The sequence below is a fragment of the Tasmannia lanceolata genome, unplaced genomic scaffold (assembly GCF_043159265.1).
Source record: "Tasmannia lanceolata isolate RefF3 unplaced genomic scaffold, GAP_Taslan_0.1 ptg000018l, whole genome shotgun sequence".
NCBI lineage: Eukaryota > Viridiplantae > Streptophyta > Magnoliopsida > Canellales > Winteraceae > Tasmannia > Tasmannia lanceolata.
Genome location: NW_027518695.1, coordinates 27824048 through 27838959, shown reverse-complemented (window position 1 = coordinate 27838959; position 14912 = coordinate 27824048). Strand labels below are relative to the sequence as shown.

General features: G+C 40.2%; 1 protein-coding gene across 2 annotated transcripts in view; it reads right to left on the bottom strand.

Annotated features, from left to right (window-relative positions):
* Window positions 1-12253, bottom strand: part of LOC143849819 (dynamin-related protein 3B-like) — a 65090-nt gene extending 52837 nt beyond the window's left edge. For both annotated transcript variants that reach the window (XM_077359023.1, XM_077359022.1), the window contains exons 1-4: window positions 11724-12253; window positions 8069-8351; window positions 7638-7666; window positions 7122-7223 (exon numbers count right to left, since the gene is read on the bottom strand). In XM_077359023.1, the coding sequence (XP_077215138.1) occupies window positions 7122-7223; window positions 7638-7666; window positions 8069-8351; window positions 11724-12098 (789 nt within the window). In that variant the 5' untranslated portion in view covers window positions 12099-12253. The remainder of the gene's footprint in view (window positions 1-7121; window positions 7224-7637; window positions 7667-8068; window positions 8352-11723) is intronic.
* Between the last annotated feature and the right edge of the window lie 2659 nt (window positions 12254-14912).

The following is a 14912-nucleotide window of genomic DNA, read 5'->3' as shown; positions in this document are numbered from 1 at the left end:
TCAGCGAAACTTTCTTTAGGATGATTCGGATGATAATAGAAGATTTCATCTGGTGGAGTGGAAAGAGGTCGCCAAGCGGCAAGCCTAATGTGCTGTGGGTCAAGGATTTAAAAGGTTTATGCCAATGAGGGCAAATGGCTTTGGAAGTTTGGGGATGATTGAAATCATCATTGGAGATATGCTATAGCTGGAAAGTACAATGAAGAGGTCGGTGGTTGGCTTCCCTTGGATAAGTACAAGCCGAGGGGTTCCCAGTTTGGAGAGACATTATGTCTGTCCTTCAGTCTTTTCAGAGAGGGGTTCGCTTCCGTGTAGGGAATGACAATAAGATTTAATTTTGGTTTGATATGTGGTGCAGCGATGCGCCCCTCAAGGTCAATTTTTCAGACCTCTTCCAAGTGGCATTATACCAATAGTGCATGGTGAAGGCCGCGATCGTTAGACGTCCTGGTGAAATAAATTGGGATGTTCACTTCCATAGGAATTTCTTTGACTGAGAGGTAGATAGGTTGGCCAGTTTCATGGCGTCGCTAAACTCTATATACATTAAGAAGAATTGAGAGGACAAGAGGATTTGGACCCAGGAGTAGGGACTAGGGACGTTAGTTTTTTTTTATTCCAATGCACTAGCCAGAATATATTATACCTTCTATTCTCCTTTTTTTTTTTTTTTGAATAGTAACTGATTTCATTAAAAAGGGAAGACCGAGAGAGTCCCCCCACACACACCACATTACAAACATGCCCAGACAGAGAAAAATACAAAAAAGAACTTAAGGAGGAAGAAAGTCGAAGGCTCCAAAGCCTGCTTCACAGCCCCATCTTTACCCAGCTTATCCGCTACTTCATTAGCAGATCTTTTTACGTATTGATACACCGTAGCGCACCCAACCATAATATCCTTTATTTCATCAAAGAAGCGAAGAAATCTCCAAGGAGGAACCAAAGAACCCTTAAGCCACCTAATGACATTTAACGAGTCACATTCCACAATAGTGCTGGCCATCCTTGCTCTCCATAAGAGTAACACACCTTGATGAGCTGCTCTAACTTCAGCTTCGTTTGAATCAGCTACTCCGAGAGGCCCGAAACAAGCCTTCACAACTTCCCCTGAGGACATCCTCAAAACACCCCCGATCCCAGCTAGACCGGGGTTACCCAGGCTAGACCCATCAAAATTCAATTTGGAGAAGCCGGCAGGTGGATTGACCCACTTCTGAACAATGCTTGCGAACCTGACTGTTACAGACCACCCCCCACCCCTCCCACAAGTCGTATGCCGAAACAAATTTGAACATTGTCAACGACCTAGCCCAGGATATCGATAACGCCACAACCTTAATATATAGGAAGAAAGAGGACTTTGCACGACCTTCGAAAATCCTGTTGTTTCTTTCCGTCCATAGAACCCACAATGTGGCCAGTAAAGCAATCGACCACAAAACCTTCCCTTTTTTCCTCCAGGGCACAAAAGACCAACCTTCAAAAAGATCCTTAATATTGGAAGGAAACACCCACGCCATGCCGAATCTCGACAAAACCCCTCCCCAAACCTCCCGAGCTAACTTGCAATGAATAAATAAATGATCTACCGACTCCCCAGCTTCAACACACAAAGCGCAATGATCTACTATAAGCATATTCCTAGCCCTCAAAAAATCAACCGTTTAGATGCGGCCACGAATCACCGTCCACCCAAAAAAGCAAATTCTAGGGGGGGGGGGGGGGGCCTTAATATTATACACCTTTGCAACAAGAAGATCTTCTTGGATCGGATTAAGACCCCTGAAGAAAGATTTTACCGAGAAGAAACCGGAAGAATCCCAAATCCATAACCTCTTGTCCATACCTGAAGAGCTGATGTAAGTATCTTCCAATATCTGAAGTAACGACACCAACGAGGGCAATTCCCTATCGAAAAAGCTTCTACGGAAAAGAGGCTTCCATATGACTTTACTGTCTCTTCTCTCAAAACAATCTTTGACTAAAGCTTACCTATCTGCTGCCACAATATAAAGATCAGGATATAAATCTCTTAAAGGAATGACGGAACACCATAACATGTTCCAAAAAGATATCCTATCCCCCGAATAAACTCTATATCTGACTCCTTGATCGAATCTGGAACTCAAACGCATAATATCCCTCCACACAGATACCCCTGGTTTGCTGAAACTGTTGAGAGATTTCCAATTACCTAAATCTACCCCGTATTTAGCTCGAATGACTTTCGCCCACAATTGCAACTACTCCTCACCAAACCTCCACAGGGATGGGCAATGCCTACTTCGGTCTCTTGAATAGTTGGTCTTTTGCCCCATGGCCTAAATCTACCTAAGCATGCATGACCCTACTTCGGTCTCTTCTACATGCCTCTATAAAGCTCACGGTTGCTCATCTCAAGAGATGCAAAATTATCATTATTGACCATTGTGCTCTCTGGCTCGAGACAGGAGAAACCGTAGACCACATATTCATCCACCATTGGTATGCTCAGGCGATGTGGCCTTTTGTGCTCCAAAAGCTTGGGACTCTTTTGGCGCATCTCGATGATCTTTTCAATAGTCGGTCTTTTGCCCCATGGCCTAAAAAGGGCCAAACTCTCTGGAATCTGATGCTGCTAGTGGTTTTGTGGTGCCAATGGAAAGAAAGAAACGGTCATAATTTAAAAGGTATTTCTAAAGAGGCTTGCAAAAGCCAGCAACGTATCCTTTCTTTAACAATCCAATGTGCTAGTGTCCTTTCGGATTGAAATCTATTTGCGGTAAATGACAAAAGAAGAAAGTGGAATGTGATCTGATTAAGCAATATCCCTAAGTCTTCAGTGACTTCCAGAGGCCGCCCCCCAAACCCCCCCGCCCCCTAGGTTCCCTTAAGCTGAACTTCGATGGATCAAGTTTGAGGAATCCTGGCCCAGTTGGGGTTGAGGTTCTTCTTTGCGAGTCCAGCAATAATACTCGCGGGAAAGGGGGGGGGGGGTTGCTTTCGGGGCTGCTACGAAAAACTGATGCTACTTTAATGGAGATCCAAGCACTTTTAGAAGGAATTCATCTATTGAAGACTAACAATGTTGACCGTGACACTGTGGAAGGGGATTCAAAGAACACCATTAATTGCATAAATAAGAGGATTGAGTTCCCTTGGAGCTGTGCAGACGTGATTGAAGAAATCCTTGATAGAATTAAGGATCATTCTATCTCGTTCCATCATGTTTGGAAATCCGCAAACAGTGAGGCAGACCAACTTGCCCGCTCAGGGGTCAATAGACAATCTTTGGAGCTTTTTCGATTTCTAACCACTTGATTTGTTTTTCTACTATGTTTGGCTTGTTTATCCTTGCTTTGTACTGACCATCTCGGTCCTCGGTCTGACCGTTGTGCGTTTCTTCTTAATAATATCATTATCATTCAAAAAAAAAACTTCGTATCTTTCTCTATTTCTCGAGTTAGAACATGTTCATTTTTTTCATATCATTAAAAGGGCTCTATTTTGGCTTGATTCCGATAATGAAACCCAGCTCAACAAGGCTTGGTTCCAATGAAACTGACACATATAAAAAACCTTAACCGCTAATGGATGAATCTGGTTTGTCTTTTGACTTTCTCACCGGATGTTTGCGTTTGCAAATCGATTTGATCAAGTCTCAATGCCTATATAACTGGAGAAAAAGACTTCTTTGCATCTTCGTCGCATGACAAAAAGTACGGTTTTGATGCAAGAAAAAAGACAAGAGGAGAAGGGATTATTTTTGTTAGAGGGGTTACCATTTGCATGCAGTGCACCCGTTTCTCACTTTATCAACGGCCTACCAGTCTAGTCATACATGATTTTGTACAATCCAGGTCTTGAAATCATGCAGCATTATAATGTAATGATGCCAGGCTCCTTTGAGTCATTTTTCACACATAAAATACACACATGTATTCAGTTAAATTTTTTAAGATTTCAATTAAAAGTACATTTGAACAATTTCTAATAAAAAAATAAAAAATAAACTGGCAGGTTCATAGTTAAATCCTTCTAGACTCAATTGTTCGCCCAAGTCATCCCGCCACCCGTTAAGTGTGAATTTTAAGGCCCGGATGAGGGTCAGCTCTCCGTTGGACGGTTGCTCTTGACAAGATTCCCGCACGCAAAAAAGTATTGTTAACCATTGTGTTCTGTGCATTGATATTGCTGAGTCCTAACAAAAAGTATTGTTAAGCATTGAGAGTCAAAGCTCTATCCTAGACAGCTACTCTTGACAAGTTGTTGATCATCTCCATCACAGACAATAAGAAGCATTGTTAACCACTGTGCTCTGTGCATTGTTGATGCTTAGTCTGTCACCACCTTATGATTCATTGTTGCTTGTCACACGAGATTTGGAATTTCGTTTTTAGTTGGTTCTGTGTTAGTGGGGTTAGTCCTCATCACATATAACATATACACATATATAAATACATATACACACAGACATTTGATTGAATTGTTTTAATATTTCAAGAAAATAAATGCATTTTAACAATTTCTATTAAAAATAAAAAATAAACTGGGAGCATCTCAATTGAATCCTTCTATACTCTATTATCGGTCAGTTCATCCCGTCTCCCGTTAGAAAAGTGTGGATTTCTAAGGCTCGGACGAGAGTCGAAGCTTTTCTACTAGATGGCTACCCTTGACAAGATCCCCACTATTGATCATCTCTATCACAGGAAAAAATTATTGTTTACCATTGTGCTTTTTGCATTGTTGATGTTGAGTCTGTCAGCACAGTATGATTCATTGTAGCTTCACACACGATATTTGCCATTTCGTTTTCAGCCTGTTTGGAGTTAATTGGGCCAGTCTTGGTCATTTGGTGAATCTCCTTAAGGCTTGCGATTATGCTCCTTAGCCATCTAGAGGCAGAACTTTGTGGAACCTTACCTTTCCTGCTTCTGAAAGGAAAGGAATAGATCTCAAGTAATGGGCACAAGATTCAAAGGAAAAGCTTTTCAGCAATGATCTAGTGTGCTTCATGCTAGGGGTGCAACTCGGGTCGGGTCGGGTCGGGTTGAGGCCAACCCGAACCCGACCTGAGGAACCATTTACCCGAACCTGACCCGAGTTCCAATCCGATGAGGTTCAACTCGACCCAACCCCAGTAACCCTTTTTTTTCCAACCTGACCCGAGCTTTTAAGCTTACTAAAGAAAAAGAAAATGATAAAAAATGTCAGGTTTCACTCGGGTCGGTTGCCCAAGCCTTCAACCCGAACTCAACCAGGGTTGGGAAAACTCAACCCGAACCCGACCCGAAAGATACCCAACCCAACCCGACTTTTTTTCGTGTTGAACCCGACCCGAGTTGCACCCCTACTTCATGCCTCTATGTTCAGGGACTTTCAGGTGATCACCTTCTGAAGATCCTAGGATACAAGATCTGCAATGGACTGATTTTCAAGACATCAGATCAAGAATGGGATTCAAGAATAGGCTAAGAAGGTTTGAAAATTCAGATCAAATGGTAAAAAGAGGTGAATTTGTGAGGTATGGGATCCGCAATGGACTGATTTTCAAGACAATTTCTTTATCTAAGATCAGATCAAGAATGGGATTCAAGAATCAGCCAAGAAGGTTTGAAAATTAAGAGGAAATGGTAAAATGAGGTGAATTTGAAAGGTTGCAGGAAATATGAAAATGGTGAGTTAAAAGGGCTAAGGGAAAAAGGAAGGGATGAGTTAAAAGGGGTAGGGAAATGGGAAAAACAAACAGAAAGAACGAGAGATGGAATACCTAGAATCACCCCAAATTACTCTAAAGCTTCGCACCCTCGGGTTACGGCTACACGCGACAATCTAGGCTAAGCACCAAGAGGATCCAAGAATCACTCTTGGAAAGAAGGCTTCCCTTCCTAAAGATATAGACTTCTCACCTAGAAGGAATCAAGATTCACTCTCAATTTAAAAAGAAAGGCATTACACCCCCTCAAGATTTAAGGAAAATTACTCCAAATGTTAGTAATTCCATCATAGCATGAAAGAGGACCAACCATTGGTGGGCCCTCCCTATATGTCGACAACCCAAAAGCGAGGTGGAATTCACCATTTTCAAAATCTTAGACTAGGCCAAATGACACAAATACCCCTCCCCCTTGCAGTTGTCTTTTCCTTGGGTTTACTCATAGGAAAGTAGCCCATGTGGGGCCCACTTTAAGGATATTAGCCCAAGGATAGTTGGGGATTTCATCGGCTCTAAGATGGCCTCCCATCAATCCTCTTCTTGACGATAGAACTTTTACCGAGAAGAAGAGAAAAACATCTTGCTTCAAATTTTGACAAAACCCAAAACAACAATGCATATAATAATTAAAAAAGAAGAATGGATGACTAAGTAAAACCATATCACTAGAGACAAAGTAGGTAAATGAAGTGCAACATAGTTATTAATATAAGAGTGGAAAGAGAAAAAAAAAAAGCACCAGAAGTCTTGTATTAAATGGACCAGAACCAATGTGTTGCAATGTGTGTGTGTGTGTGTGTGTGTATATATATATATATATATATATATATATATATATATATATATATATATATATATATATAGAGAGAGAGAGAGAGAGAGAGAGAGAGAGGAAAGGGTTCCTGCTAACGTTAGCAGGTAAGCTGACCTGCTAACCTTAGCGTAAAACGTGGGCCCACATTGTTGGGGGGATCCAAAGCATTCATTTGGAAGGCCCTTTCATGGATAGGGTGTCCACAAAAAATCAGCTCCATTGGATCATCTTAGGGTGTCCATTTGTGGGGTGAAAAAATTGGCAGATTAGTGGACAAACAATATCTGTTATATATATAAAGAGAGAGAGAGAGTGGAAAGAAAAACCACACAAGTTTTGTATTAAATGGACCAAAACTTATTATTAAAAATTAATTGATGCTCAATCAAAACTGTTTTTTTCTTCTTTTTTTTAGATAGCACATTTCATATGAAATCAAATGCGTGGTGAAATTCAACCCTAGTATAAAATCCAAAACTGTTTTTTTCTTCTTTTTTTTAGATAGCACATTTTCATGTATATGAAATCAAATGCGTAGTGAAATTCAGCCCTAGTACAAAATCCAAAAGCAAAATTAGAGGAGGAAAACACTGCTTGAGTAAATACCTCTTGGCTACGATTCACAACACCCACGTAACCAAGTCGAAGAGGGATCACATTCCCAAGCAAAAAATTGCGGGCATCAGTTCCCCTGTCCATAATATCCAACTGCAGCCACAAAAGTTGAATGGCATCACTACCATAACGGGTGTCAGTACAATGAGAAGGAAATTATGCGGAAACTTCACATAATTAAAATGAAGCTACATGACCAGAAATGGATCCCTACGATCGAAGTAATGCACTCTATAATATAGAGGTTTGTGATCATTTTGAAATCTTTTCTACTAGATAATCAATTCGCCCTGTGCATGAAGATAATCAATTTGGTCGATGAGTGGGATCATGAGCTAAACCTTGGAAATCAAAATGCCATAATTCCTTCTAAATCCTCCTAGCCATTATTCTAATGCAATAATTCTTGCTACGTGAGGATTTGGTTTATCCCACAAGTACAGGTCATGGACATCCTACTTTTCTATGCAAACTAATAAACCAAATTACAGCTGGAAAATTATATACCTTTGTGATTACACCGATTGTCCGTGAACCTGTCAAGAAAATTAGCATATCAAAACCTTAGAAGCAAGTGATGAGGGTGTGTTAGTTTGTGCTTCTCATGATTCTGTTTCTTGAGCATAGAATCGTAGTGCCCCGAAATTTCGTTTCTCAAGGGCAGAATTTCGGAAGCACAGTTTTCTCTTTCACAGAACCCGCCTAAACTCGATTTTGGAACGAAATTTCAGGGAGCATTATTTTTTCACCAAATGCCATTCCGAGCAGGCTTCCCATTCTCTAGGATGACAGAAGCACAGAATCACTCTTGAGAATGGTAACCAAATTCACCCTAAGCTTCTCACAGCTACATAAAAACTCCAGAGATTCCACTAAAACTAATTTTTTATTAAACATGTACTAAATCGACTCATTAGAACATCTTTGTAGAAATTTACCATCAGGATCGGCAATCCTTGACATCTGAAGTGCATCTGAATTGGCCAAATCTGAATTTGCTGGTGTGACTGCTAAAATTATACAAGTCTCATGTTTGATATATGATAATATCATTGTTCTAATTTGAGCCTCAATATCATTTGGCTGGTCACCAACTGGGACCTTTGTTATTCCAGGCAAATCCACCAAGGTGATATTAAGAACATGTGGAGAGAACACCTTTAGACGAATCTGTTTGTCTGAAACTCCCTTGTTTCCTCCTGCTTCCTTTTCTGTCTCAGCCTGCAAATTAGAGATGAAACGTTTATGGTGGACATTGATGGCAAAATGACAATATTTAACGGCAATTGGTGGATGATGATACAAAGATAATAAAAAAGAAACATGGACTTCGATTACTGCAACAGCATACAGAAGCTCCAAAATTAGTATTAGAGAAGAAAAAAATAGAAAAAGAGATCAATAGAGAGAAAGAAAGGAACAAGAGAATCGTCCATTAGAGAATGAGAAATCCAATCAGGCTATAGTAAGAAAGAAACATGTCAACACACCAATGAAGCCAATCCATCATTTTGTAGATACATTGCCATTAAGATATGCATTTCTATAAAACTCAGTGGATGATGATGCATATACTGCATTTTACGGTATGCATTTTGCATGGAAAATTTGAACTTAACCCCGGCTACGTATTGTTCGGGCCTAGATTTAAATTCATCAAACGTGGCAAATTTTATCACTTAAAAACCAAAAAAAAAGGTTCAGACTCCATGAATTTCTAGCCAGAAGCCACTCTTTTTTCCTTTTCAAGTAGTTAAAAACGTAACAGCAGAACTAAAGAGAAAAAAAATATATCAAAACCCTAGATGAATAAAAACAATAAGACCAACTTCGATCAGTGACAAACACTAGGATAAATATAACACTTCGAAACAAGAAAAACAAAGGTTCGGGCTCCATGAATTTCTAGCCAGAAGCCACTCTTTTTTCCTTCTCAAGAAGTTAAAAACAAAACAGCAGAACTAAAGAGAAGAAACAAATCAAAACCTGTTTAAGTATAAATGATTAAATAACACGAACTCTTAACAGCTTAAGCCTTTGGAGTAATTGGTTGTTTCACACGGTATCAAAGTTATTTCCTCGCAAGAGAAACTATCGCAAAAGGAGACAGCCAAACCGGTCAACCTTCACAAATCTCTTGAAAAAGAAAGATTGAAGATACAATAGAGCGGCAAAACGAAAAAAGTAGCCACCCCTCCTCCCACAATAGCAGACATCAACCATAAGAAGCTGGAGACCACCATTCCTCTTGGCTCGGATCACAGATTCCGAAGGTTGAAGATGAGTATGGAAAAGGAAACCTTAAGCCGGCCAGAATCTGTCTCACCCCAAACATGGCAGCCTGATTGCTCCTGCCTTGGCCAACCAGATCGAAATACTCCAACCCTTAGACTATCCTAGAACATTTTATTTGCCAAAAAAAAAAAAAAAAAAACCCTTATTCCTGCTCAGCTGGAGTATATGGAACTCTCAATGGATGAAGACGGAGAAAAATGCATAGAGTTTAAGCTAAGGACTTCCAAGAGGCAGAAAACAGGTCGTGGGTCTTGTGTCCCTTGTCTTTCTGCTCTCCGCGGTCTTTTTCCCCTGCAAATGGTCGACAGGAGAACAAGAGGTTTTTCATCTCCCCATGTCCTAGTGGTAATGAACTATGGAGGCCGTCCTCCTCTTCTACATAAATGGTCACCAAAAATATCTATGAAAAAGTTGAGCTTGACAACCATTCCAATATGGATCCGACTACCGGGTCTCCACCTCAAATTCTGGACACCAACTGGTTTGAGCAAAATAGCCAGTGGAATTGGGAAACCCCTATACAAGGATACTCAAACTACAGAGGCAACGAAGCTAAGCTATGTGCAGATCTGTATCGAATCGAAGTCAAAGATGAATTCCCTTTCACAGACTTTATAGATATCAATACTCCAAATGGAAAAATTAGGCAGTAAATTGGATACGATTGGAAGCCTCAGTCGTGCCAATAATGCAAAATCTTCAACCACAGCAAAATCATGCCCTAGCCGTAACAAGGAGAAAGAAAAGGAGGCAAACATCAAATTGGAGGCCTGTCCAAAGGAAAATCACACAGGCACCTGGAGAAACTACCCAGATAGTAGAGAAGCCAGAGAAAGATAAGAAAGGCACCACAATCAGAAATGCTGAAACTATCGTGGTTCAATATATTAAACTGTTACTATTCGATATTAGAAGACCGTGAAGGAGAGGGCCCAGAACTGGAGGAATCCAATGAATCGCACATAGAATTACAGGAAAAGGGCAAGGAAAGGCTAGGAGGAGTGGAGTCACCCTCCCAAGCAGATCTTGAGCGGGAAACTAAGGGGAGAGAAGCCTCATAAGACGTATTATTGACGAACCACGACGACTCTACAGGTAAACCATGGCCGATGGTGTCAAAGCATAATAGCTTAAACTGCTCCCAAAGATCCCAACATGCTGCGATCAAGCTAGCCGATTATGTAACTCAAGAGTATTGAGCAGTTTGAACTCTTAGGTTAGTGTTTTGCCTCTGTCTATCCCAAGTTTTTGGATACCCCCCTCTCATATTTTCTGAGTTAGGGATTGTGTCTTATACCCATGAATGTAACATCTTTCTCTTTATCTAATAAACCGGTCGGGTTCCCCGCCAAACCCCAACTTACCTACAAAAAAAAGAGCTATTTCCTCGCGGCAAGTCCTAGGTTCAAAACCCAACAACTCCTTGATATTCAAAATCCCTTGATATTCAAAATCCACGTGTATCGCCAACCCAAAAGAGTGGGGCCACACCTGAGGGGAGTGTTGAAGTATAAATGATTAAATACTACCAACTTAACAGCTTAAGTTTTTGGAGTAATTGGTTGTTACACAAAACCCTGGATGAATAAAAAGACTAAGACCAACTTCGATCAGTCACAAACACAAGGATAGAAGATACATCCAACAGAAGCTCCAAAATCATAATTAGAAAATAATAAGAAGAACAGAAAAAGATCAATTTCAGAGATTAAAAAGAAAAAAAAGTTAAGAAAAGAAACACAGAGAATCCAAACCCTTAACCCAACAAATGTTTTTATTTTTTTTTTAAGTTTAACTAACGAATGACCAAAATGTGCATTGGAAACTGAATTTTGCAATCATTTTACACATGTTTTCAGGTTTTTACACGCATTTTGATAAAGAAGTCTCAAAACATGTGTAAAGTTTAGTTTCCAATGCACACCTTAACGAGTTCCCTAAAACCCCCAAAAAAATACCAACTGAAAAAATATCGATTTTAGATAGAAAAAAAAATGGAAAATTCAAAACCAAAAGAACCAGAAATCCAGCCTGAATAGCCTTTCCAACTAGAAAAGAAGAAGAACCGAAAAAGATCAATTTCAGGAATTAAAAGTTATTAAAGAGACATACATGATGGTGATATTGTAAATTTGTAATTAAAAAAATTTAGGGGATTCTTGTACATAAGTTTTGATGTTGGGGGTTTTTAGTAGTTTTCCATAAGTATAAGTAGAGAATAAGAACAAGAACAACAGTAGATAAAAACAAACAAACAAACAAAGAGGATCCAAAATGAAAAGAAGAAGAAATCCCAACCTGAATTTCCATTCTAATGGCGGAAAAATCGAAGAACTTTTTCCCAGGCAAGTGCAAGAACTCCCCCCACTCAAACCCTTCCTCACAAGCCTCCTCCTTAATAGGAGTCTGTACAAGTTGCAAAACCAAAGGCCTCCTCGTACAAATATCAGAACCCCTAGGCAAAAAATCTCTCCCAACAAGAGATTCAAGAACACTCGATTTCCCACTACTCTGACTCCCTACAACAGCCACTTGTGGCAAATCGAAATTCGAAGAACTCCCTACTTGAGCAAAGATATCTTGTAGCTTGTTCACGATCGGAATCACGGACCGTCCGAGAGGATTATCGGGTCCTGAAGTGATCCGAGAATCGGATTCTGGATCTTCCGCCATGGGATTTTTCGAGAGCTAGGGTTTCAGGAGAGAAGAAAAACCTAATTTAGATGAAAATCAACAACTAGTTTGAAGAAGTTATGTTGGAGGAGATTGTGAGAGAATTTCTTCCCGCCTTTGGAAATGGAGAGGGCTGAGAGGGGGAATAAAGGAGAATGATGAAGAATTATGTTTACGAATCAAAGCTAATAATAAAAGGCGAATGATAAATTCGCCCCCGTCCTTTTCCTATTTTCGCCCCCTTTGCCTCTTTTTACCGTCGTGAGGTTAACAACCGGTAAAAAAACTCTCCTTATTCCCTTTTTCCAGTTTGGAGTGCAAGGAAAATATTTCTCGTGGAAAATATTTCTCGGGAACTTTTTTTTCCTTGCCTCAAATTTGGAGGGAGATAATATGATTTTGATTCATTTAGAGGCATATCATCATAAATTTAAGGTCCTTCTAAATAAAAATTGAATAGGATTGTTCGGGAATCGGGACCCATCTAGGCACATATCGGTTTGATTCACATAAAACCCTGGAAAAAGTACTTGCATTAATAATGCTATGATGAATTTCAAATAGCTCTTATTTTCTGGATCTTTTAGGGTAGTGATAAATCGACCCTGATATAGGGCAGTTCTTAGAGAGGGAGAGAGAGGGAGGTTGATTTAAGATATTACGAGGTTGATTTATCACGACGCTGGGAAATGATAAATGGGCCCCTTGTCGTCACTTGGGACACCCTGCTACAGTGCATCTATCTATGACTGCAAAGGGGCTAGGGGTGCAGCTCGGGTCGGGTTCAACCCGAACCCGACAAGTTCAATCCGAAAAAAAGGTCAGGTTGAGTTCGGGTCGGGTTTGGGTTGACTTTTCCCAACCTGGGACGTGTTCCGGTTGAAGGTTTGGCAACCCGACCCGAGTGAAACTAGATTTTTTTTATACTTTTTTTTAGGCTTAAAAACTCGGGTCGGTCAGGTTTAGGTTGAAAAAAATCGGTTCTTCAGGTCGGGTCGGGTTGAACCTCGTCGGGTTGGAAATCGGGCAGGGTTGGGATGGAAAAATCGGTTCCTCAGGTTGGGTCGAGTCGGCCTCAACGCGACCCAAGTTGCACCCTAGAAGGGGATGAAGTACTTCACATCTCAAGGGATGAAGTGACATGATTGCCACGTACAATACAATGGAGCTGGGTGTCCCAAGTGATGAAAAGGGGCGCATTTATCATTTCCCATTTTTTATTGGGCAACAAATGATGAGAGAGAGAGAGAGAGATTACCGGTTGTGGAGCTTCACAACCGGTAAAGTGGGGAGAAGGGGCGAAAGTGGGAAAATGAGGGGGTATCATTACACAGAATAAAAATCTTTCTATTGTTTGACTTTGACGGGTGTGGCTCGGAGCTAGGTTCCTATGAGTCTATGACACGCAGTTTCTTCCAACTTAAGCTTTGTTTGCGAATGAAACTTAACCCATGCACAAAGCACAAAGCACAAATAGCGGAATTACCTCCTTACCCTCTGAAAAGTTTAAAGGTGGCTTGCGGAAGGGAGAGAAGACAGAGAAGTTCAAACAAATGGCATTAAACGAGCATGTTTTACACCGTTAGATTTCAGTAGCAACTACCTCTAACGTTCATTTGGGTGATCAAATGGAATGATTCCTCGCCCACTCGACCGTAGCTGAGAAGGAAGCTCTGTTATTGGAGGCTGAAAAGGAAGTTGTCCTGTTTAAGGCGTAACTTGCCCCGTTGTTATACAGCTCTCTCTCTCTCTCCTTGGGCCAACAAGTGAATTGTTTAGATCTTTGAACAAAGTAAGGCCCACCTCTTTTATTCTGACAATAGTGTTCTCTCTTCTCTCTTTTGAGCACAAATTCTTAATCGGACCCAACAATGAATGGTTACTAACTCTACGAGCAATAGAGATTTATATATCGTATCTTTGTAGTAGATCTGATGGTTAGGATTATCCGATAGAGATGATTTTTGGGGGACAGCCTAAGAGTTTCAAAAAATGAACGCTTTGGATCTTCGAACAAAGTGGCTCAAATGAATTTTTTTTTTTAAATGTGTTTTGCACATAGCTATCTTATAAGAACTAGGCCCCAAATTATATTGCATCTAATCGTAGGTGAGCATAGCCGATCCCAACTAGTTTGGGATAAAGGCTAAATTGAGTTGAGTAATCGTAGGTGAGCATATATTTTGAAAAATACAATGAAGCTCACCTTGTTCGAAGATCCAAACCTTTAAGTACTTGTTGGGCCCCAATGGAGTGTGCCCAAACTTTATTTTCATTAGATGATCATAACCGTCTAATTTGTAGATAAACTACACTATATAGAAATGTATATAGATCGAATAGATAGGATGATCCAATGGAGATGATTTTTGTGCTACGATGTAATTGCCTCAAGACCTAATAATTGAATGGTTTAGATCTTCGAACAAGGTGGGCTGCGATCTATTTTAAAAGGTGCACCTACATAGAGACATCATATAACGCATATTTGTTAGAAAATTCACTGCGGCTCAAGTTATACCAATATCCAAACCATTCATTTGATGAACCCAATGTAAATAGGCCTTTCCCCAAAAATCATCTTCATATGATAATCCTAACACTCCCGATCTATAGAGGTTGATCAGAGACGTCGGATCATCCTATATGGAGATGATTTTACAGGCAAATCTTATTTACGTTGGGGCCCAACCAATGAACAGTTTGGATCTTCAAACCCGGTGGGCCCAAGTGATATATTTAAAAAAAAAAAAACACTTTCTATGGTGTCCTCCCTCTTTAAATACTAAAAGACAAGATGGAAAATATCAAAAC